Here is a 26720-nt window from a genome sequence, read left to right on the forward strand (position 1 = left end):
AGTTCAGGGTGTACCCCGCCCTGCATCATGTGACAGCTCCTGTAGCTTCACACAGGAAGTGGTTCGACCAACATGCCTGAATGATAAATTATCAATCCAGAATCATAATTTAGATAAAGACCTATATCGTACAACTGTTGGCCTTTCTTTGTGGCTGTTACCACTGGTTTACTTCAAGTGAGACAACCCAGTCAGTGGTGGTCTCTAAAGAAGTGGGGTCAGTGGGTTTAGATAAAAATGCAGGCATTAAAGCGGCTAAATAATGGCCTTCATGCTCTTTTACTTGGCCTCCAACTGACACAGAGGGACAACACTGAGCGTGAGGATTGCGGGCCTTGTGACAACTCACTCCCGTTTCGTAGTGACAACAGATAATAGGGAGATGTCAAAGGATGACATTCTCAAAGAGTGTCATTAATAAAACCTATCAGCAAATAACTGTTGTAGCATATTTTAAAATTGGTATGCTCCCACAATAACAAACAGTGCATTTAATCTAAAATGAAAAGAATGCTTCAGTGGGTAGAGTGGTGGATGAGTCAATAGGATCAAATGAAAAGTGAATAAATGTACTTTGCCTTTGCCTATCGAGACTTCAGAGTGTAGCATCTGAGAATGTACTTCCTGATCTTTGCAAGCGTGACGACACATCGTTGAAGGCATTTTCTGCAAGTTTTTTGTTTCTTTTCGAGTGGACCGACTTCAGTGTGGCTTTTCCCCCCGTTACAAGCCTATCACTTCACATGCCAATGAATGCTGGTGACTGCTACTCGACTTCACTCTTTTGGCCTGTTGGGCCGTCGACCCAAGCGTATTGATTTGTACGGGCTGTAAAAGTCCGCAACGAGACGGCTGTTTGTGTTTGCACGCTTACCCGCATTTTGATTGACAAACCGCACAGTGGGGTGGCGAACTGCAGATCTAAAAGCAACGCTGAGGCATTTCTGGATGGCAGCACTTTCTGGAAGAAGGCACAAATGTGCTAAACAGGCAGCTGTTGCAAGTCTGCTTTCTGCACCTCGATTGAAAAGCTGTTTTCTTTAAGTCCTGGGCCAAATTGGTTCCACCCCACTTTGCACTGTCTCAGATAGTGAATGATAGATGCTGCTCTATAGTCTGGTCAATTAATGCTTGATGGACAATGCAGGTTTAAGTGCCCAATTCCAATGTTGTGACTTTATAAAAATGTTTTATTGCATTTCTTGCCTGGAGTCATACTTAAGTGGCACATTTTAGGATTTGGGACTTGTTTATTTAAAATTCATGAAAGATTAGACCTTGACTAGGTATTCATGAGATGTGACTTGACTTAGACTTACTTACTACATGACTTGACAAGGCTTGACTGTTTTGAAAAAAAATCTGCTTTTTCAAATGTTTTTAAAATTTGTTATTTTTGCACAAACCTGGCAACCGACCAGTAGGCTACAGTATGATGAGGAGGGCAGGGACCACTTCTATCACTATAAAACCTACAAAGACAGGTAACCTATGTTAACTTCAGTTTCACTAACTGTTACAGTATCTTGTTAAACATTAACTAAGCTTCATATTGGTTATGCATTTAATTAAGACAGTAAAGTAGTAGCCAGTACATAACTATTAAATGAGTTTCTGGATGTGTTAGTACAGCTAACTTAACCAAGTACAGATACTGAGTGCAAAGTAGCTAATGTAGGAATACACTGTGTTGAAATGGAAATTTAGTGGGGTCTGAAATTGACATGCTTGATTTTTTTTTAACCCTAACCCTAATTTGGGAGTTGCTTTAAACTTGAAGATTAATATTGAGAATTACTTGTGACTTCCTCCCACCGCTGTTTTCTTATTTCCTATATCTGATAGCCATGTTTTACATTTCCAGAATACCCCAAACTACCCACATGGGGACCAGCCTAAATGCAGGTAAATAACTACACAATTAATCATCAGTACAGTGAGAAGATGACATCTGTGCATACATATTTAGAAATTTGATTGAGATCAAATTCTGATCAGATGATGTCACAATGAATGATACATGTCCAAACCAGGCCATGTGGAAGAAAACAAATTATTTCACAAATTATGTCCCTGACGTCTCCAAGTTCAGTTTATTCCTATAAACTGCCAGTGTCCAAATATAGGGCCCAGTGATAATTGGTTTTCACTGTTGAATCTACCATTCAAAACTGCATTCTTGACCTTTAACCATGCAATCATTTTTACAGACACCGGCCAAAATGGTGACGTATTGCTGTTGGTTTGTTAGATAGCATGATTGCGAAAAAACATACCAACAATTTCGATTTGTGTACCAATGAAGACACCACTCAGTTTTGGGATCTTGATAAAGAAACAGATACCTTTTCACCTGCGATTGACCCTGTCCCAGAATTAAAGTGATACAGTTACCCCTGCCCCTTCACTTCTACCTGACAGCACACAGCGAGGGGGGAAAAAAACCTTTAAATTTAAACAAGGACTTGGTCAATGATGCTTCACTTGCCTAACTTCTGTGCAGGCAATATGGGTTCATTTTCCACTCTGTGATGGTTTGAGGGTGAATGATTGTCTTGTCTGTCTCTATAGTATATGTGCTGTGCGACTGACTGGCAACTAGTCTGCCTGAGTAGCAATGCTGTAGCAATGTCAGCTGGAAATAATTAATTAGAACATGAGCTTGATACTTGTAGATACTTAAACTCCTCCACTTGGGGCAGGATCTCATCCCTGACCTTGAGAGGGCATGCCTCCCTTTTCCGACTGAGGACCATGGTCTCAGATTTGGAGGTGCTGATTCTCATCCCAGCCGCTTCACACTCGGCTGCGAACTGCTCCAGTGAGAGTTGGAGATCATGGCTTGATGAAGCCAACAGAACCACATCATCTGCAAAAAGCAGATATGCAATACTGAGGCCACCAAACCGGACCCCCTCTACGCCTCGGCTGCACCTTGAAATTCTGTCCATAAATGTTATGAACAGAATCGGTGATAAAGGGCAGCCTTGGCGGAGTCCAACCCTCACCGGAAACGAGTCCGACTTACTGCCAGATATGCGGCCCAAACTCCGGTCGTACAGGGACCGAACAGCCCGTATCAGGGGGTTCAGTATCCCATACTCCCGAAGCACCCCCCACAGGACCCACCAAGGGACACGGTCAAACGCCTTCTCCACAAAACACATGTAGGCTGGTTGGGCGAACTCCCATGCACCCTCGAGGACCCTGCCGTTGTTCATAAGTGAGGGAAGAATGGAACGGGAGATCGACAGGCGGATCGGTGCAGCATCCGCAGTGATACGGACTTTGTATCGGTCCATTGTGGTAAAGTAGGAGCTAAGCCGAAAGGCGAAGCTCTCGATTTACCGGTCGATCTACGTTCCTACCCTCACCTATGCTCACGAGCTGTGGGTCGTGACAGAAAGAACGAGATCCCAAATACAAGCGGCCGAAATGAGTTTCCTCCGCAGGGTGTCCGGGCTCTCCCTTAGTGATAGGGTGAGAAGCTCGGTCATCCGGGAGGATCTCAGAGAAGAGCCACTGCTCCTCCACATCGAGAGGAGCCAGATGAGGTGGCTGGGTCATCTGATTCGGATGCCTCCCGGACGCCTTGCTGGTGAGGTGTTCCGGGCACGTCCCACCGGGAGGAGACCCCGGGGACGACCCAGGACACGCTGGAGAGACTACGTCTTTCGGCTGGCATGGGAACGCCTCGGGATCCCTCCGGAAGAGCTGGATGAAGTGGCTGGGGTGAGGGAAGTCTGGGCGTCCCTGCTAAAGCGACCCGAACTAAGATAAGCGGTAGAAAATGGATGGATGGATGGATGGAACATGAGCTTCAGACAGTTATAGAGGTAATGCCAACCTTACAGGAGGCTGAAAACATAAGAACTTCCTCACCACCGAAAAATACTTACACCAAAGAAAATTAAATGAACTGTAATTTCTAATACCGCAAATTACTTCCATGAGAATGAACTTGTGTCAAAAGGAAAGATTTGTTGGGGACTTCACTGCTCTCTGTGCCACATCATTTTAGCATCTAAAAGAGCCAGGAGTCATTAGTTTTGAGTTGGTTAAAAAACTCATTTCCTGCTGAGACTCCAGCACTGGCGAAGGAACACCACAGCATAGCAGAAAAATAATTACATACGATACTCTCAAAGTTGGACTCACTTATAACCGCAACATTTTTTTTTTTCATCTAAGACTAAACATTTTCAGGTTGCTACTGAGAGAATGTACCTGCAATTACAGTGTATTTATTGTTTAGCATAAAAATAGTAATTGTTCTACGCAGAGACATTCGGGATACTTTCAGAAGCCTCTGTTACACAGAAACCTCCCAAAATTGCAGCATTAGAGCCATAACAAAACATTTGCCAACTATCTGCCTGAGTCACAGTGACGCAACCAGATAATTTGATGCATGACGACATAGAAAATACATGTACTCATAGGACAGGCAGAAAATTGCCTGGTCAACTTAATTCTCCCATTCTTTGTCGGTGGGTGTTTATACAGCAACACGGAAAGGTGCCGGCTTTTTCAGGTTGTGATGATTAAGGTTACAGGGGAGAGCTCTGTTACTATGGCATCTACGTAACCCTTGCAATGCACCGTAGTCTCTCACTAACCTACACAAATGCAGTAGTAATGTCATAATTTAAGCAAATATTTGTATGAAAAACACTTCGAGGCCATACATTTAAAACAGTCAAATGAAAACCAGTAAGTACGATGGTAACTTATCATGTCTTCTTGTGCCATGTGACCACATATTCTTGGGTTGCTGCGTCAACTAGTTCATAGAGTGTCAATCGTAAGCTTAAAATGGGGTACTAAATGTTGGTACCATCATAAATCGAGGACCCCTTGTAGCCTTTGCAAGGTTAGGGGAAATTCTGAGTCTGAGATTTGGGGAAGTTTCTGAAGATCCAACGAGAAAGCCCAAACTCTCTGAAAGTTTGCGGAGATTCCCTAGTGAAAACGACTCTACTGAATCAGTATAATTTGATATCTGGGGGTATCACCTACACAATACCAGCGGCTTTCCTCTCCCTGTAACTGCATTTTTTTCATAGTCACACTTTCCTAAGAAATGATGGACTAAGCATAAAAATGGTGTACCTCCTTCAAATTTCACTAGCAGCAGACCTCTATAAATATTCCAAGCAAGGCTGACCTGGTTACAGAATGCCCTTGGGAGTGTGAATTAGCATCTGAATACAGACACTGCTGTAGCCAGTGGAAGAAGAGGAGCTAGCAGGAGTGGCAGCATTGCTGAGACTCCCTTCACAGCTCGCACACAGACCAGCCAGCACGCATAAGAGCACACTCATGACGAGCACACATCAGCTACACGGGATGAAGGCGTAAAGCTAATAAGGGAGGGAATATGCCTGTGTGTGCTTCCAACTATGCCCCTCTTTTCACCATCTGTAGTGAGATGTTTCCTTTGTCAGATGCATTTTTGGACACATACTAGCTACTGTAAGTAGCAGACATATTTTAAAACAGCTTCAGTAGATTATTAAAGGAGGTGTTTCGTTTATGACGAAATTCTGTTACTAAGGTGGCAACTTAATTGGAACAAAGCGTTGTCTATCACTAACCTATGATAATGCAATTGAAAAGTCATTGAAACAAGTATGGCAGTAACTGAGCGTGCATTCTTGTGCCGTGTGACCACATATTTCTTTGCCACTAACTAGTTCAATGCACGCAGCTTGGGACCTTGAAACAGTTTATGTCAGTACCGTTGTAAACCCCATAGATAATACAGCATCAAACAACAGCTTTTACTGTTCTGAATTCAGCATAATATTTGAGGAATTTTCTCATGAAGTCGCACAGAAACGGAATTTAAAGCCTGCTGTCATGCGTGACCTCGGCAGATACTTCGTGAGACCTCAGTTCAGTGAGCTTCAAAGGATTTACTCTAGGTTAAGCTTAGTTATTGGCTTTTGTCACTTTTCTGTGACACATGGATGTTCTACAATGAGTGTTAAGGAAAGAAGATCACACGAAAAGAGAAGACTATACATTGGAATACAGTCCGTTTTATAGTGGTTAACTTCTTTTGACAATTGTGTGACAATCAGGGTTTAGATGGGTGTGATGCAGCTGCGACGCAAATCTGTTTCGTTGTATGAAGTTATTTGTCATTAGACTCCAGTTAATTTTTACTTTATGCTATTTAATAATGGTGTAAAACTTTATTTTATACTTGGATGTCAATTAAGAATGAGTCTTTTTAATTTGCTTGTATAACAAATACATCTTTTGTGATGTTGAAAACTATTACTGTAAAACTGATTATTATTGTTGTTTTTTTTGGATTTCCATTATTTCTTACTGGAAAAATTGTTCAAATCAGAGGTCCACCAGCATCCTGGAACAGTATTCGACCTTAGAATTTCTTCTGGTTACAACCTCAACATGGATCATTTTCCATATTGCATACTGACAGGCCTGGGGCGGAATCCTCGTATCTCCAAAACAATCACTTTTCAGTAAATAAGAAAAAACAACAATAACACATTTGTCGAACCATTAACATTGCATCATCAAAGATAGCAAGCCATTTTTAACACTTTGGATTGGTCAATACTTTGTGAAAATAACACATACACACATGGGGACTGACCAATAGTATAAATTTGTGGAAAAAATATGAAATTTACCAAATTTGGACATTGGTGGTTTCATCCTGACGTTGGCGATATTGTGTCTACAGTGTACAGCTTAATACAGTAGAAACTAGCAATGACCATGACATTGATCGTTCTTGACAGCCAAGGGGAAAACATGACTGGACAACACAAACTAAAAACAGAAAACCACTCAAACTGTGTGTGCCAACTAGGAAGAAAAAAAAAACAGCCAATAGTCAGTGACCGGTCTCACGTTTTTATTACGAGTCCTATGCCCTGAGTCCACTGCATGCTTCTGCACCTCACACATGCAACACTGAGGGGTGAGTCAATCTGTCAATGAGTCAGTCTTGTCAAAATGACTTCCCTGATGAGAGTTAAAATGCGCTGTTAGAAATTACAGTGGTGCACTGATTATATAGATGCAACCATGGTGTAGTGGTACATTCGCCTGACTTCGGTGTGGGCAGCGTACGTTCAGTTCCTACTCAGTGACGGTGTGAATGTGAGTACGAATGGTTGTCCGTGTGCCCTCTGACTGACTGGCGACCAGTTCACGGTGCAATCTGCCTTTCACTCGAAGTCAGCTGGGATAGGCTCCAGCACCCTACGACCCTGAACAGGATAAGTGGTATTGAGAATGGATGGATGCAATCATGGTTACTGGCAGCTAATTTGTTTACCGTATAGCATGACAACCATTGTTGTCTCTACTCGAGATCGTCACTGATGGTGTAGTGGTACACTTGCCTGACTTTGATGCGGGCAGCGTGGGTTCACTTCCCACTCAGTGGCGGTGTGAATGTGAGTGCAAATGGTTGTCTGTGTCTATATGTGTCCTGCGACTGACTGGCGACCAGTTCAAGGTATAGTCTGCCGCTTGTCCAAAGTCAGCAGGGATAGGCTCCAGTGCCCTGCAACCCTAACCAGGATAAGCAGTGTTGAGAATGGATGGATGGATGGAAAAAGTCTATATCAAGTAAACTAGGCCCTCATAACCCCAGTGGTCTCTCTTTTTTTAATTTTATTTTTTTATACATGGATCCATGGATAAAATAAGGGCCTGGCTTGCTAAATGTGTTCTCATCATATGATGTCAAATAGTTTCACTTTAAACACATTTTTTCATGTGCCCTGCTTCTTACTCACAAACACAAATCAATGACACTCTTCTGTCATACTGGTCACAACAATCTGCTTAATTCGATTTTTAAGTTACAATGGACGTTATGCAAATGAATCATAAATAAAAGCTATGAGAGGTCTAAGATGATTATGCATAGCATTGGAAGATTTCTGTCTTCACTGCAGGTTGTCTGAAGCTGGTGCATCAAAATGACTGTAACCAATGTGAAGGAGGCCTACCTCCTGCCAGGATCTGTTGCTCCAGTTCAGCCATCTGTTTCCGGTATGCCCTCAGAGCAGCCTCTTTAAATGTAGGTCGTACGCGCTTCTTTGGTGGTGCTTCTGCGGGCTTCTCCTCCCCCACGTTTTCATCCTCCTCACGTCCCTCCGCTTTCTCAGACACGTCGGCGGTCTCCTCGACCATCTCCTCAATCTCCTCGATATCCTCGTCGCCCTCTTCCATCTCCTCGGTTATGTCATTGTCCTCTGTCTCGTCGGGTTCCTCGACATCCAAATACTCCACCATCGCGTCATACTCGGCCGTGTCCTCGGTCACGTTGGTTTCGTACTCCTCGCTGTACTCCTCATCGTACTGCTCATCCAAGCCACAGTCGTACTCTAAGACATGTGCCTCTTGGCTTGCGTCATTGTCTCTTGTGGCGCTGAAATCTTCTGGCGTTTCAAAATCTAGAGGGACGTCATTGACTTGAGAGGCCTGGACATCCTCGAATGCATTGTTTTCCTGAGAAGGCTCGCATTCCTGAATAAGGTCTTCAGTTTCATTAACATTAGTCCTGTTCTCCAAATTAGCCAGAACCTGTTCCATCACCTCAACATAGCGGGTCTCGCTGTCCTCTGATTGTTCAACAGCTTCTGCCTTTGCGTCTTTTTTTTCCTCCTCCACTTTGTAGTAAACGGGTTCTGTGTAAGCAGCCGGATCTGCTGTAGAGGGCGAGTTGGAGGTGGAGAGTGTGCGGAAACGCCCCATGAATGACGAAGAAGAGTTTGGGGGTTCTTCAGGAGGTGCAGGAATAGTCTGAGGGCCAGACTTCCACACGACCTCCAGAGCTGATTTAGCCCTTTGCAGTGTAGAACCAAAGCCAAAACCAAAAGACTTCTCGGTGAGGTCTATGCTGAGCCTGCTGCTCCATGACTTGGGTACCTCCTCGACCTTCTCTGTTCGAATCTCACTCTGACTGCGGTACATAGTTGTGGATTTACTTTGGGTTTGGTGAAAGTTGTGATTGACATTGATTTCAGGAAATTTTTCCTTTGGGACTGCTTTCGAGGCTTGCTTGGGGGCATCTTTAGCAACCACGTTTAGGGCATCTGGAGAGACTACTTGAGGTGGTTGACTTGGAGATGCTTTAGGGGATTCTTTGACAGGCACGTTAGGAGTCTCTGTTGGTACTGGTGCTTCTTTGATTGGAATAAAAGAATCTCTTCTAGGGGGTACTTTATTGTTGTTGCTCTCCTTATTCTGTACTTTAGGCATGTCTTTTGGGAGTATCTTTGCAGCTTCTTTGGTAACCTCCTTAGCAGCAACTTTCTGTGTGCCTTGTAGGGGCTCTTTAACACTGACTATAGGGGACTGTTTCAGGAATTCTTTAGGGGACTCTTTTGGGGACTCCTTGGGAGTTGAAGCTGGGCTCATTATCGGGGTGATTTTAGGGCTCTCTTTCGGTGACTCTCTTGGACTTTGTTTCGGTGTCAATGCCTGGGAAATGTTTGGGGCTGCTTTGTTAACTTTAACTGTCTCGCTGCAAATGACCTTAGGTGCTACTTTATCTACATCTTCTACGGCAGGCTTTGTGGCATATTTAGTTGTAGGTTTTGGGCTGTCTTTGGGGAGGGCTTGAGGGATCTCTTTAGCTGCTGATTTCTTCTCTTTCATAGGCTCTTTTGTAGAGGCATTCGATGTCACTTTCGGTGCAATCTTTCCAGATACTTTTGAAATGTCCTTTTCCTTTATTTTGGGGGGTTCGTCTTTCGACCCAATTTTAGTTTGTTTATTTGTAGTTTTAGCTGTTGCTTTCGAGGTATCTTTATATGATACTTTTGCACTTTCATTTGTTACCCCTTTCGAACTCCCTTTAGACTGCCGCACATGAGCTTTGGTGGACTCACGCTCTGCAATAGGAGTAATAATGTGGGTGGTTATTGGTGGCAGGGAGGATTCTCTGTCAAGCCTCATGAATTCCTCCTCCCCTTCAAATTGTAAATCAACTTCTTGGCATTTAGTGATATTCTCTGGAAAACCCGGGATGGTGGATGGGTCAAATGGACTGCTGACCTCTACGGAAACTTCCAAGCCTGAATCGGCTCCTTGCTCTATATGATGCCAGTCTTTCCAAGGTGACAGGTCGGGTTGCAGAGAAATTTGGGAGCCACTGTAGTGGCTTCTCTCGCCAGACATGCAGACAAGTCCATTGCTCACCCCACTGTCAGCAGTCTCTGTCGTCTCAATCTCATTGTGCTCATAAGGTTGATTCTCGTGGCTGAGTGGGTGACTTGGGCTAGCATACCAAGAGGATGCCATGTCCTCTTGTTTCCTCTGCCACAGTTCCTGATCTGAGGAAGATAACAGGGAGCAACCATTGGTCCGTGTAAAGTACTGGCTCTCTGAAAAGTCCTCCGTGTATGACTGGCAAAGTTTTGAGCAGTCTGATTCTGACCGGCTGAGTTTCGGCGTGGAATAGTCACTCTGAGAGAGCCAACCGGAGGTCACATCAGAGTAGTAAGCCTTCCCATGTTTGTCGGGGTCATAGTATGAGTCATCGGCATAGTGTACTGCACCTGAGTAGCCCGCTTCTTCCCCTGACCGGCTGTGGTCGTGGGATCGCCGTTTCTCTGATTTGCTCTTGTGAGCAGGCTTTGAAATGACCATTGCATATTTGTTTCTGCTTAGCTCATCTAATTCCTTGTCACTGTCCATGGAATCCCAGTCATCACTCTCTACTACTTTATCTTTCCCTGATACCTTAATATCCATACTTTCATAGGTTTGTGATGAGGCCAATGCTTTGTCCTTTCGCTCTTTCCCTTCCCGAGTTAAGCTGTCGGTGGAAACTGTGATTCCAGTTCCTTTAAGTTTATAGCATTTTTTCAAGACTAAATCCCTATCTTGAGGTGTTGCAAATATAACTATAATAGGACGAGGTTTTGCATTTGAACATTCTCGTTGTTGTCCTAACCTGTGAGCGAGCTCGATTTTAATAGTTTTATGGGCATCGGCGAGACCCATTTTGTCTTTAAGTAATTTACATATAAGATGTTCTGTTTTCTCTGACCTTTCTTCAGGAACATTGAGGAAACGCAGAGTTGAATTATTGGCCTGGTGGCTTATTTGTTTTATATAGTCATGGATGTCACGTGTTTCCCTCCTTGACTGGACAAATCCAGAGCGAAGTTGCTCAATCTCGCTCTGTACAACTTCCACACTGCTTGAGATCTCGTCAATCGAGCTCTTCAGGGCATTGACGTGACCACGTAGCTCGGACAGTTCCGTCTCTATCTGGCTGATGCCCTGAAGTTCCTTGAAGATCATCTCCATGACATCCTGTGTCTGACTGATGCATCCTGTGGAGGAGGAGCCGGGTTCCAGAGTGGAGCTCTTCTGCTGCCGTCCCGCACGGTCCAAGGACTTGCTCCTGATGCCGAGCGTCTTCCTCCAGTTGCTCACCTCGGAGTCCGAGGAGACGCATTCCTGACTCTTTTTCCATTTCCTCAATTTACGAAGAGCACCCAGCCGGAGAGTGTGCAGACTGGAGCGTTCCACTCGTTCACCCTCAGAGCTCCCGTCGGAGGGAGCCAAACTGATGAGGCTCTTCCGGTTCCGTCTTACTGGCATAGTGTGCGATTTATGCTCATCCAGTCTCCGGATAGGCTTTGCGTCGCTCAGTGTGTCGGAGTAGCTACTGTCGATTGAAAGAACCTCGGGAAATATGCTCTCATTGTTGTTATTCAAAAAAGGGGCGGTTTTAGGGAGTCCATTTGCAATGGCCACGCGATAACTGAAAGTGGGTGACAGGGACGAGCAGTCGTTCTTGCCGTCGTCGTCTTCCAGTGATACGTTACGTGCTGAGGAGCATTTGGAGATCTTTTTAACAGTGGTCTTCACTGTGTGAGACAGAGTTGGATTGAGTGCTTGCAGGTCAGTGGTCAATTTTGTTGGCTCTTTATTTTTACTTCTTTCTTTCTTCTTGATTGGGTTTGCCAATTTCTTTGTAAACATTCCTTTGCAAATCTTTTCAATGTAAGCTGATATAATCTTGATTAGGGTAGAAACCATGGATGGGAACCCTGAAGACTCTTTAGCGTTAACAACAGAAGGAGTACATTTAGAAGAGAGCTCTGGGACTGTGAGGACTATCCGATTTTTCTTCTGAAGAGGGGACCACTTTTCGCTAGAACGATACAGTGATGCAACTGGGTATTGTGTTTACATCCAGTTAATGAAATCCCCCTGAAAGGAGAACAAGAATATCATAAAATTGTTTTAGCAGGATTCTGTTTTACACTGCAATAGAGATTATTCATTCATACAGCCATAACAGTACAAACAAAATAACATTTGTTAATGGTAAAAGGAAAGTAAAATGAATTAATGGCGAAAATGATGTCATCTGATGATGGCTGTCAAACTACAATTTTCTCAAACCAAATTCCAACACAAGATGAATGGTGTTGTCAGATACAGTGCAGCGCTTTCCATTTATTGATTATAATAACAACTATGATGTATGAACTAATTAAACATTGAAAGTTAATGACCTGTGCTGCCATTTGTTTCACGTGCAAAGTCACGATGTATTTGGCTTAGTATTTAAATCAATCATGTGTTTATAATACACGGGTGCAGCAGACTGTACGCTTGCAAAGGCACTGTGTTGACAATTTAAACAGTCTGGAGTCGATGCTAGAGACATTTGTTTACCAATGAGAGAAACTGGCCAATTGAGTCAAAAGAGCAATCTTTGTCATCCAGGGGTTTTGACAGCTGCTCCACATTAGTCCTGGGATTTAGTGTTGATGTGACAACAGTCTCATGCCCGCAAAGACTTCCACATCTCAAATGAGCTGTGAAACACAGCCTCATGGTTTGGCTGTAATAGAGAAGAAGGACATCAGCATGTTCTTTTGGTTTAAGTATCTATGGTTGATGTGTTCTTGCAATATACAGTCCATTAGACCATATCAACTATATGTGGTCTTTAAACTTTTGAATGCATATGTCCAATTGTTCTTTTTGTACAACTTGCTGTTCTCTAACAAGGAGCTGAACGGCAAAATTTACAACAGGTGTTAGGTCCATGAATGACCAGACACATGATCAAATATACACTCTTAACTTAAATGACGAATAAGGTCTCAGTTTTTAACATTCTTAATTGTCACACAAATATAAAATACCCATTGTTAAATGGATCAGTCACAAAAAAAAAATCCTTAACTTTGATAAAACAGTGACAACACATGGTATTTTACAACTTCAGTTTAGTCCTGTTACTTGACGTAATTTCCTGTGTATGTTTCCATGCACTCTTCTTACGCTCATGTTGAGGCGAACAAAAGTCAAAGAAAACAAAACACTAGAGTGTGAATCATTTGATGCTCTCTGAACTAGACTACATTTCCATCCATCCATCCATCCATCCATTTTCTGAACCGCTTATCCTCACAAGGGTCGCGGGAGTGCTGGAGCCTATCCCAGCTATCTTCGGTACACCCTGAACTGGTTGCCAGCCAATTGCAGGGTACATACAAACAAACAACCATTCGCATTCATATTCACACCTACGGGCAATTTAGAGTTGTCAATTAACCTAATATGCATGTTTTTGGGATGTGGGAACAAACCGGAGTGCCCGGAGAAAACCCACGCAGGCACAGGGAGAACATGCAAACTCCACACAGGCGGGGCCGGGGATCGAACCCCGGTCCTCAGAACTGTGAGACGTTCTAACCAGTTTCCATCGTACCGACGAGACGACATTTCGTTAAAAAAAAAAGTTGTTTGAACTGCGTTTACATGGTACCAGTATAAATTTTACTCAATATTTCTCAAAGGACTCATTTAAATTAATGAAAAGTATAGGTTTGTCAAAAAACAATCTTTGTAGTATTAAACTTTCTAGTTTTCACTGTATTTCTGACTTTTTTTTCTATTTTGCAATCACATATATTCATATACATATAGTCATCTTCTGCACATTTAACCACACAAACACCAAGTGTTGTTAATCAGCATGTATTTTACCATTTCACTGTGGCTTGTGTTTCTGTTTGAGTCCTACCTACTTGCCCAGTTTGTGGCTTTTTGTAAAGTGGTCACTGTTCATTGGATCAATGAGCTAAATGTCTGAATCTCAATCTAAATGTCAATCATTCATCATAATACATCAGTTTGCAGGTTAACAGTAAACTAGTAACAAGTATACTGTATTGAATGAATGAATGGATTAATTAAAGTAGCAGAAATTACTATTTCTCCAAAAAACGTCATCTGGGCATTGGAGTTTGGAATTTCCACTGTATTTCTAAAATATTTTAATCAATAGCATGAAATTAGCAATACAAAAATAGCTTGCAAGTGACCACTCCAGGGTGTACTCCGCCTCCCTCTCAAAGTCAAGCATGACAAGTGCTATAGAAAATGTATGGCTAGAAACTAGAGCAGCAATCTATTGGTATGTTGTCTATGATGTTTATCGAAGGCTAGTTTCCAGCAATAAAAAAACATAACACAACTTCTATACACCTTACATGAAAATAAAGATATGATAAGTCCTGACATTGCCACACAGACCAAGAAATGACATAATACTGCTGTCGGATTTGGTAAATCAGGATTGTGCGGGACACCTTTCTAGTTGGCCCATGTCAAGTTAACCCATTAACATCATCCCCCGTGGACTGCTTTTTCAATTTTAAACATCACTAGCCCTGCAGTCATAGCCCACCTACACAACTTCTACTGACTGACCTCCTTTGGAGACAGTGTGGGCACAGACAGCACTTGATTGACGTCGCCCATACTCTGTTCTTTTCTTTTCTTTTTATTGGATCAGAATGTCTGTTTTTTTTTAACTTCATTATCGTTGTATTAATCCAGAGAGGCCTGGAGATATATAACTGTCTTTATAGCTCTCCAACTTCAACGCCAATAGTCATATTTTTTTTTATCAGCCAGCCACATCAGAAGCACCTCGAGATTTTGACGGCGGGGCTTTAACTCCATTTACGAAGTATTTCCTCGGGGCTGTTTATTGGTAAAAAGACGAAAGCAAAGTAAGACTCACAATTTAGAATTTTAAACTTACTAATTTACTGCTGCTGCTCTGACTTTCAGTTGAATATAATTCATGTTATATGGTCTAAGGCTTGGGTTGTTGGCACAGAACCATGATAAGCACTCTTGGGTGGGAGGGGAAAAAAAGTACAGGGGGTCCTCAATTTATAATGGAGTTCTGTTTCCACAGTGACAGCGTAACCTGAATTTGTACATCAGAACACGCCATAGTCAATCATTAACAAATGCTAACGCAGCAGTACAGCCACCATTACAGTTAATATTTGTATGTAAAACACCTCTAGGCTATATAAATCAACAGTCTTGACCTGTCTTGACGTCCTATGTCGGTACAGTCTTCAATCTTGTGTTATTTTATCTTTGGGGTGAATTACAGGGTGACCACGGGTCCTTAAAAAGTCTTAAATATATATTTTTTTCAAATAAAAGGCCTTAAAAAGTCAGATATGTCTTAAATGTGCTTCAGTCACAAATACCTGGTAAACACAGAATAAACGCTAGCTCGCCAAATCCCATCCCGCCCCGCCATTTAGATCATGTGACGCAATGAGTCTGCTGCATTCTTGCTAGCCAAATTGGCTTGCTTGGTTGCACGAAATGGGGAAAATGCCGATTTAATGACAAGCGGCTTGAAAACACAAACTACTGGTGGTGGTTAAGGCCGGTTCACGGAAATATTTACGAAGGCAACTGCATTATGTGCCGAAAGGAATTTCAAACTCGGGACAATGGGAATCAAAAGCGGTGGATTCGCATTTGCAGAGCAGGAGGCACAAGGACTCCGATTGCTTGTTTCTGCTCCACTCTACCCACCGCTAGCAAGGATGTGATGGTGGGAAATCAATCCATCGTCATCATCTGACATTCGCACAGCTTGTGGCGCTATGCCAACACTTAGAGCAGAAGTGATCTGGGTGCTGAGGATGGTGACTAGCCATCATTCGTGCAGATCACATGAGGGAATAGAGGACGTGTTCAAGGCCAAGTTTCCAGACTCCGTGCTCGTACAGGCATTTACATGTGGATGAGACAAAACGAGGTACGTGGCCAAATTTGGATTGGCCCCGCATAATAAAAAATAAAAAAAACTCATAGCTGAAGTCAACACAGGCATATATATATATATATATATATATATATATATATATATATATATGCAGGTGTGGGACGCACTGTAGACTAATGATAATTCATCACCTGACAGGGTCTGACAAGAACAGGACCTCATTGCTTATGTCTATGCAACTGTAAAATTTTAGCAAGTTACTTTATGGTTACGCTGAGTAAAGCTCACACACGCACGTTTTGCAGCTCAAGTATAAAAATTGTAGACTATTCATAATGCAATTTTATTTTTCCAAGTTAAATTGGGAAGCATATCATATGATAAGGAAATCTCCATTCATACAAGTTGTGTGCAGAATATTGACAGTCTGAGTGAGTTATGATGGTTATAGTGAAAGCGGACATTTCATGCTTTGTGCAAGTAGAGTCTTTTGCCAAAATGTCAAAATAGTGTACAAATTGACCAGCCACAGACAAACATTACCAGAAGGATCTGGTAAAAGCACTTTGGCGTGTGGTTTGCTCACAAATCCAGTGAATTTTGATTTCTGGGTTATTGTCCACTGTGATTAAATGTTGTGAGGATTGTGCTAAAATAAATATCATTTAGGACAATGTTGATATTTTTCTCTTTCGAAATTAATAAACACATTTGAAGAATGTTCTTAAACAGTGGATTATTTTCATTTTTCCTTGTTGAACATTTTTAGCTGACAATGGCTTTAATTGTAAATTGTCACATATTTAGGGACTGTATTCCATGTGTCGATGAGGCAAAATGTTGATTATTGCAAGGTACAGTATTGATACACCAGCATCGGATATCAGTATTGTCTAGTCTGAAGTCCAAATAGGTCCATCCAATGAATGCATGGTGGATGCCAATGAAAGCATGTTTTATGACCTTGTGTTTTTAATTTTCTGCTAATTACAGATCCTTTGACAGCACTGTCAAGATTGAAGCAGATGATTGTTACTTTTTTTTCGTAGACCACGTGCCGAGAACCTTGAATAATGAGCGTAAGGTTTGGAGCTGATGATTGATGATACATATATAATGGATTTTCAGGTCTGAGTAATGGCAATTTACATTGGGGTTCAATAATTGGCCTTGTTGGCCATATTAGTACAGATCCTTGAGGAACAACACTGGAAACCTACTATAGCACTATTTATGATGATATGCTTTGCACTCCAGTGTAAAACAAATTTATCGACTTGTCTAACGAGTAATTGTTAGGCATCTCGGATGGAGCATTTCTATAAACATCACCCCTAGTAACAAACCTCCATTAACTAATTATCACACTATACTTTATTTCCACATCAACCTTACAGAGCTTTATTGCCAGCTTTGGCTAACCGTTTAACTGCCCAGCTGCAACTTTACTGTTGTGCCTTGCAACCTCATTCACCGTAATCCAATAAAAAAATTCCTCTAAAACACCAATCACCTGACCAGCTCACGGCATGCAAACACATTTTCATATCCGAAGGGCATAGGTTGATTACCAATTATCCTCCCAACAGCCTCTTGTCTGTGAGTGTTGTTGACACCACCCTCAGTAGTGTTTCCTGTTTAGACACAAATACGCCCAGCTGGCTGTTTCACACGCTCTTGTTTTGTTCAAAAAAAAGCGAGTCAAAACGCATTTGCTCACTCCAAAGATAATAGCGCTTCAGTGCCATCATTTCGCCTCCCCCAGGTGCCTAAAAAGTAAGTCAATACTGTTAATTCAGTATTAAAATCCCCAGCTGATGGATTGAAGGGGAAAGACGCAATGAATTACACGGTGCTGTAATGTGGGCTCTTCATACACCCGGAATTTGAAATTAGTAAATAAAAACTACCATGATTGTTTAAAATAATGATGCAAGCTGTTGTCTTAAAAGAGACGTGTTGTAATATATCGGTATATGTATTTTCCCCCCCACAATTTAAAACAGTCCGCAGGTGTTTTAATAATGTGACATGGTTTCATTAAAATACGCCAAGGATCAAGAATTCTAGCACATTTTACGTGCTGGCTTCTTGCTTGGCCTTACGATAGCTGGGCCCAGAGTGTGTAGTTAAAAGCATTTGAACTTGTGGAGGCAGCAGTTCAGTGAGTACAGTATGTGGCACATGCGCACATCACCAAACACAAATACAGTACAATGAACCATTGCTATTTGTGGAGGAGGGACCAAGCCCCAACGCGAATAGCGAACATTTGTAAGTGACACTCCCAAAAAAGAAATGTTTAAAATTACCTATATCAATAGTTCAAACCCTAACGTTACATCAAACTATGATTGCAAAGCACTTTGTCATTTCAAACTCTAGTTACATCTTTACCTTTAAAAATAAATTGCTCAACATCATTTAGAAAAAAAATGCACCTGAAGTGCAGGGACGCTGGCCTGTATGTTGCCACTTTGCAACCCATACAAATACCAATACTTTCCTCTTTGCCATATTATTATTATTATTTTTTTTTTTTACAGTACAGATACAGTAATCCTCAAGAATGAGCCCTGCCGCGAACAGCAGAAAACCGTGCGTAATTGATACCCCTCTAAAAATGTTTGTAATTGACTCAATGAATAAGTCTAGTAGTAAATATAAAACAAACTGTGATCCCCAAAACAGTTTGATATTGTTTCAAGCTCAACATTGCTCTTAAAAACAAATGGCTTACAGAAGATTTGATGAAGAAAAAATGCCAATGAAGTGCACATGTACACGTCCCTCGTAACTTCTTCCACCTCCTAGCCCAAATTTAGCTCCTCCCCACACCTTTACATAGTTCCTTGGCACCATCTTGTGGCATCATGGGGAACCTCAGAAAAAGCACAAAACAACTAACAGGTGGTTTTCCAACAAATGACTACAGATAGGTGTGAATTCGTGAATTCACAACTTGCGCAATGTGAATAGGTGGGCCAACACTGTACTCTTGTCACACGTGTACTGGAATCTTCCATCACGCTAATGTTCGCTGTCAAACTGGTTGGCTATCAGCTGGTGGCTCACACCAGCTACCCCTCCACCAACATGGGTGGCATCTTCCAATCTTAAGAAAGGCACAAATAGGTGATTTTTTCAGTGAATAGTTGTTAGGTTGTACAGAAGGATTCCCGAGTAGGTCATTTTTTAAAATTGTGAATCACCAAATTGGCAGGGGTACACTGGACACCCTCACCGCCACCGTGTTGACAAATTCACCGAGCAATCAAGTGCTGCTTATATGAACCCAGCTAACACTAATCTGTGCATCCAACAATACTCAGTGGGGCTGAAGTAATTTACAACTTGCTCACTGACACATTTACAGACATAGATAACTCAGGATTTAGTTGGTTGTTTAATTTCACAATTGATGGGTGGGCAGGCACTCAAGACACCAAACTGTTTGTGTATAACTCATTAAAAAGTCAATTTACCATTATACTGTATATCGTCTTTAAAGTCTGTTAGAATAAATGTCATGAATAATTGACTGATTATCCACAGCCATTTTGATAATATAATCAGGAAACTATCATTATATTTTTGTGAGATGAACCACTTAATTGGAAATGGAAAAGTGTCTTTTTTTTAATGTTTAATCTTTCAATCTAAAATGAGCGAGTTCCTTTCGAGTGGTTTCCTGCAATAATTGAATATGATCTGCACACTTGAATAACACAATGTAATGAGCAGAAAAGGGAGGATACGGGAGCAAAAGTAAGATTGGGAGAAATAATGAGTGAAATGTGGTGAATTAAAATTCACAAAGTGAAGGTAAAAGTGGCAGGAGTAGCTTGCTGTGTCGTCAATGACTTCCGTCACGATGGGTGGATGCTTTCAACAGAGAAACTTTGTGTGTGACGTAGTTCAAGTCCAGTTGTCAAACAAAACATACTGTTTATACAAGGGGTGTCAGAAATGTTCATGGACTGGCGTTATGAAACATTGTCTTTCAAATCCAAACTACAAAAGTTTTTCCCTTCAAAGTAATCCCCCTAGAGACTAGCACACTTTGTCAGCCTTCCCTGGCACACCTTCATGCACTCCTGGAAGGATTCTTCCAGGATCTACTGGAGCGCCGTCATCACAGCTGTCTGAATCTTGTCCACATCTTCGAAACAGGTCCCTTTGATGACCCCTTCTTGAGCGTGGGAAAGAGGGGGGAAAAAATAGGTAGCCAGGTCAGGTGAGTAGAGAGGTTGCTCCGGCACTACGATGTTCTTTTTGCCCAGGATCTGTCAAGTGCTCAGGGCATTGCGAGCAGGCGTGTCATCATGATGAAGCAGCCTTAAGTTGTCCTGCTTGCCTTTTCTCGCACACTGAACAAAGCAAATGTCGCATGACATGATCGCTTTGTAGCTATGATGGATGATCAACTGGTCCACGTTGAAGAGGAAGACTCATAGCGGTGAAGATGAAGTGACTGTGTTCTTAGAGCTCATTGAACTTGACGTCTTTAGCTTCTAACCATGTCTTTGTCACGCATTGGAATTAGCATAGTAGCTTGTAGGGGTTGAACAATGTATTTGCATTTTTTTACCAAGTCACCAGTAATGTGATGAAATGGTTATGTCCTTTATATTTTTTCAGTACAATACTATAATAAACTACTATGATGATAAACAAAAATCAAAAGGGGTGCATGCTTTGCAATAATCTATATTCACCAACAATGGACATACCAACAGTACATACACTATATTGCCAAAAGTATTGATTCACAGATGATTTTAAGTGCTATCCCATTCTAAATCCATATGGTTTTATTATATGTTGGTCTACCCTCCCCTAACTCTGGTGGTAAAATTTTCAACTAGGTCAAGGAGTGAGTTTATGGGAATTTTCCCATTCTTCCAGGAGCATATTTTTGAGGTCACACACTGATGTTGGATGAGACAGCCTGGCTCACTGTCCACTTGAAATCAACCCAAAGGTGTTCTATCGCGTGAGGGCAGGACTCTACATGCCAGGCAAGTTCATTAGCAAATTCTCTCATCCATGTCTTGATAGACCTTGCTTTGTGCAGTGGTGCACAGACATGTTGGAACAGGAAGGGGTAATCTCTAAACTATTTGTCCAAAATCTCTTGGTATGCTGAAGGATTCAGAGATTCTGTCACTGGAGCTCAGGGGCTAACATTTTGGACATTTTAAACTCTGTGGGAACAGTTTGAAGATGGCCCCTTCCTGTTCCAACATTACTGTGCATCAGTGCACAAATCAAGGTTCATAAAGAAATGGATGACATAGTTTGATGTGGATGAACTCGACTGACCTGCACAATCCTGAGCTCAACCCTATAGAACATGTTTCGTCCAACATCAGTGTGTGACCTCACAAATACGCTTCTGGAAAAATTGTGATAAATGCCCATAAGCACACTCCTAAACCTTTTTGAAAGCCTTTGCAGAAGTTATAATTGCAGAGGGTGTACTGATGTCATATTAAACCCTATGGATTAAGAATGGGATGTCACTTAAATTCATATCTGAGTCAAGGCAGGTGAGCGAATACTTTTGGAAATAGGTGTATTTGCACTGATCATACACGTTAGAACACAAGAGCATCGATGCCTGCCGGGTGGAGGCTCATCTTGCATGATGGTATTCCCAACCAGCAAAAATATCCTCTTGCTCAGTGTGCTCGCCACTGGGACTGACAGGTAACGTTTGCACAACGTCGCCAAACGGGGAAACCAGTCTGAGCCCAGCAGATAGCAGCAGGTTCTGCATGGTGGGCATTTGCAGTGTTTGTAAAGACTCACAGACGTCTTTGTGTGCTGTGGAATCATTCTCTGCTCTCCTTCCACTTTGATAGTGTGATAGCCAAAAATGTCATTTAGTTTTGTTTCATGTTTTCCTGTGTCCCATTTCGTTCGTTTCTTGTGTACTCGTTTGGTTATTGTCTCCACCTGTTCTCGTCAGCCCTCGACATTGTGTCAACCAATCAGCTCCCTCCAGCCACTCATGTCTTGTCCAGGTGTTCCTCGTTGTCTTGTCAGTTTGCTTGTATTTAGTTCTCTGGTTGCTTTTAGTCCTTGTTGGTTCATTGTCAAATGTCATACATCGTTTGTCGTTGTCAGTTGGTTCCCTAGGCATGTCTTATTTCCTTTTGTGGTGAGTTATTCCCAGTGTTTGTTTGTTGGTCTGAAGCTCTTTTGTTGAAATTAATGTTTTTAAATTGAACTTTAATTATTCACATTTGCCTCTATGGTCCTTGTTTACCTTTGTATTTTAAATGAAATCCCTTTTGAGTTTTCTGCACTCCTCTCTTGCCTCCCTACTTCCCTGCACTTGAGTCCTCCACCTTTTTGCCGCCACGTAAAACGAACCACTTTGACAGAAAAGTTGGATTCAAAATATTGCTCGAGTCTGGCTTTTTTTCATTTTTTTTGTTTTTTAAACCCTTCCCCGTTTCTCCCTCACTTAACAAAGCGGTGCATTTAGAAATTGAAGACTATTTAAATCACTTAAGGTGCTGGACTACTTATTTTTTTTATTGTTTCAACAAGTGGCTTGAGTAGTAGTTAATTTGAACAATCTGTACAACCCCTAGCAGCATGAAAGTAAATTATACTCAACTACACCTCTGCAGCCCGCTATTTTAGTGGTTAGCATGTCTGTTTCACACTTTTGCGGCTGTGGGGTTTGAATCTTGGCTACGGCCTTTGTGTGAAGTCAGTAAATTGTCCCCATGCTTGGGTGGGTTTTCGCCAGGTACTTTGGCTTCGTCATCTGGGATAGGCTTCAGCCATGTCCCTATTGAGTACACTATATTAGTTCTACACAATACACCCACCACCCCATCTACAGTTGAATAAATAAACACACCCTGGCCACTTCATGAGAATACAGTATCAAATGTTTCAGTTCTGGAATATAAAGCACTATATATGCCTACTTGCTGTCTGAACAAATCACAGTAAAAGAGCGGTCGTCTTAAATGAGTGCTGATTATCAATTAGTGTGGTGCCTCGCAGGGCTCCACAGAGCCAACATCCTGACGTGCATGTTAGGCATTGACAAATGAAGCATTCAGCCTCTTACCCAAGCTAGCATTGCCACACAAATGACTCGATAATACCCGAGAGGTATCGCCTGCATTGCCCCGTTAGGCTGTGATGACGCAGGAATTAGGCGGAAGGGATGACGGATGACTGTATCACCTTTCGCGCCTCATTTGCATTTTATCAGTTTGACCGCCGTATCCTGCAGACCAGCTGCAAATGCAAAGATCATTTATTCTCAGCCACAATACCTAGAAAATGATCTTACAGTACCTACATCTTTCCCACATAAACAGGCAGGCAACAAAATATTTACCTGGCTGCCTAATTTCACACTGCATAAGTGGGCAGGCACTCCAGAGACCCAACTATAAAATATGAGGAGAAGTTAATATGTTGAGCTCAATTAGACATGAGCAGCTGTTATAGGCTTGTTTATTCTGCACAATATGACACTGGCATGAGAAACAAGAGTTCATTTAGAGAGAGATTCTCCCATCATATCCAAAATATTAAAACAAATAAATTATTTACCCCGAAGTTAAGCATGTAGTCAAATGTCCATCTCGATACAAGAAAACACTATCTGAAACTTAGATGTCTTCAATACCTGTGTACAGTATATTGTTGAGTTTATTTGCCCATACAATATAATTAATTTCTTCATTCAGACTTTACAATCTTGTTTGTCTTAGCTTATATTTCTTAGTCAGTGAATGACGAGCTACGTCAGTGGTGCTAGAACTATACAGTTTGTTCATACTCGTATTTACAATGGAATCCTGAAAGTTCAATGTCCACGTACAATTTGGTATGCAGTCAACATTTTCAGAAAAATTTCTGCCTCAAACATCATGGAGATCAACCGGTATGAAGTCAACAGATTGGTTATATATATATATATATATATATATATATATGAGGAAAAACGGTACAGAAAATGGATGGATGGATATATATAGATATGCTTGCCCGCCCATCAAGTGTGAAAGGAAATGTGTTTTGAACTAAGCCATTCAGATTTTGGCCCAGCAGAATTACAGTAGATATTACCACCCCACACAGAGTTTCTCCACCTATGACTTGGCACCTACTAGGCCGAAGATCTCTTTTACCACAAGTGCCGGAGAGTCAAATCCCAAAGCTAAGCAGAGCTGCAGTGTTGTTGGATGCACAGAAAAAAACTGTCAACTTTACGTACATAGCAACATACAAAAAGATGTGTGATATACGATGACAAAGTAACCATTCGGTTACATGTTGTATCTGTGACGTAACTCAAAGCTCGTGATCGTGTCTGAACACCGAGAAGTGAAGTGGGGCAAGGTTGACGGTTCTGTCTCAAGCAAATACAGATCACGGCTTTTGTTCCATTGATGTGATGAGGCGGAGATAGGGCATGTGACGAAGCGAGCCTACTCAGTGTTGCCAACTAGGCAAATTTTCTTACCCCTCAAGCAACGTTTTTTTCTTCTTCTTAAAAACACTACGAGCAGCAAATCTAGTGACTTTTTGTGGTGTTATTGGTGACTTCTGAAGACTCTGAGACTTCCTCCAGAGCAGGCGATTTAAATACATTTTTTTTAATTATTATTTTTTTTTTTTAAACCACTCCATGTCGAGACTGCGTAAAGCCACCCCTGTCGCCTTTGAGAGACCTGGGAATTTTTGGGAAAAATGGCAAAAATCTGTCCTTCAATATCTATCATTGACTTTCCTGGATCACAAATATAAGTTTTCTAATAAACTATAGTCGTCCTTTTTTTTTATTATTATTTTTTTAATTTATTATAAAGACTTTATAATGTAAGATGTAGTGAAGGCAGATCTGGAACTATACAAGTACTATACAATTCTACAAGACTCATACCATTTACTTATTCCCCAAAAATATCTATCTATATATATATGTATATATATATATATATATATATATATATATATGTATATATATATATATATGTATATATATATATATATATGTATATATATTTAAGTTCAACCAGTCCCAAAAGAATGAGTAGCTTGCATTAAAAAGTGTGCGTGAACAATTACTGTGGTCCTAGTATACCTGTTGTTTAGAAAACTCCAGAGGAAATCCAACAAGGAGCGGAGCCACCTCAGCCACACCTACTCCCTTGAGCATGCCCAAGGCCATCATCACTAATATCCAGGGACCCATTTCCTCCATTTCCCCTGAGGGGCATCTGATCAGCAGAGCACTCTCAAACACTTAATTTGTCCCAGCCTTGCAATGTGTGTGCCACTCTCTTTTACGCATGCTAACCCATTTCTCCCAATGGCCAAATCGGGGTCATTCACTGTTTTAGGATCGGGGGAGGAAAACAACACATCGTATATACTGTGTATGCATGTGTGCTACGTCATGTCTCCAAGAGCACATGATCGCAGATTACGGCAGACTGTGGATTAATGTGGGCGTGTGCGTCGCATCTCCCACATGCATGCACACACATGTGCATGATTGCTTTCCGTACCACCCCAATGGAGCGACAGAGGGAGACATAGAGAGAGAGGGAGAGGAGCACACCAATGTGATGGAGGGGGGGGGGAGCATCTTCAGATCATATTGCCTGAATTTTAAAACGAGCATTTCCCTCCTAAATCTAACCCAAAAACATGACCGTCTTCTTTTTTTTGTCCTTGGAGGAGGAGAAGCGCATGTCATCATGTCCGCAAAGGAGAGGAGGGAAGGCATGTTTTTTTTTTTTTTTTTCTTGAAATAAAATGTATGCAATTTACATGATCCCGCCGCATTCCGGTCAAGTGGCATGTCATGGATGGATGGTGGTGGTAACAAGAAAAGGGATGAAGTCCATTCATTCGCATGCATGGATAAGACACACACACACACACACGTGCTGAAAAAAAAAATACCTGTTTGTGTCAAGCTCCAGTGCAGGACGCCAGTGGTGGTGGTGGTGGTTCTGAGTCGCCGCGTTCAAGTGAGTGCTGATCGGCAATCCTGGCGAGAGGAGAGGACAGGAAAGGAGGGGAGAGGGGAGGGAGGGGAAGAGGGCGGCTGGGTGCGCAGCTGCCTGCTCACGGGAGGCTCTCACAGCAGCGGCATCATGGTCGCTGGGCGCCCGTCAGACAGCACGCATCTTGCAGCCGCACCTCCACGCCTCTCCTCCTCCATGCTTCAGTTTCTGACCCCTTGCCAAAAAACCCCCCCAAAAAATCCCTCCAACCTTCTCTTTTGTTCGCTTAGGGTGTGTATAGTCTGAAAGCTGGATGCAGACTGGTGCTGGTAGTAGTGGTAGTGATGGTAGTAACTGGGGGAGGCAGACAGCGATGCTGCTGCTGATGATGCTGTCGCTGCTTCTCCTCCTTGCTGCCCAGACTGAGGCTCTGCTCCCCTGCTTGGAGAATGTCTGTCCCCTCCCTTGCACGAAACTCACTCCCTCACCATCCTCCCCCTTTCTCTCTTACGCTCTCTCGCCACCCCTTCTTTCAGCACAAACTGAGGTGTGCAAAAGGCGCACACATACAGTGGCAAGTCTGCCTATGCCCGTGCAAAGGCCAGAACGGTGAAATAACAGACAATACAGTACTTGTAGCT

General features: G+C 42.2%; 1 protein-coding gene across 3 annotated transcripts in view; it reads right to left on the minus strand.

The window, feature by feature from the left end:
- Positions 1–26486, minus strand: part of LOC133474223 (protein unc-13 homolog C) — a 188892-nt gene extending 162406 nt beyond the window's left edge. For all 3 annotated transcript variants that reach the window (XM_061765689.1, XM_061765688.1, XM_061765687.1), the window contains exons 1-2: positions 26036–26486; positions 8004–12228 (exon numbers count right to left, since the gene is read on the minus strand). In XM_061765689.1, the coding sequence (XP_061621673.1) occupies positions 8004–12054 (4051 nt within the window). In that variant the 5' untranslated portion in view covers positions 12055–12228; positions 26036–26486. The remainder of the gene's footprint in view (positions 1–8003; positions 12229–26035) is intronic.
- Between the last annotated feature and the right edge of the window lie 234 nt (positions 26487–26720).

This window comes from Phyllopteryx taeniolatus, chromosome 2 (assembly GCF_024500385.1).
Source record: "Phyllopteryx taeniolatus isolate TA_2022b chromosome 2, UOR_Ptae_1.2, whole genome shotgun sequence".
NCBI lineage: Eukaryota > Metazoa > Chordata > Actinopteri > Syngnathiformes > Syngnathidae > Phyllopteryx > Phyllopteryx taeniolatus.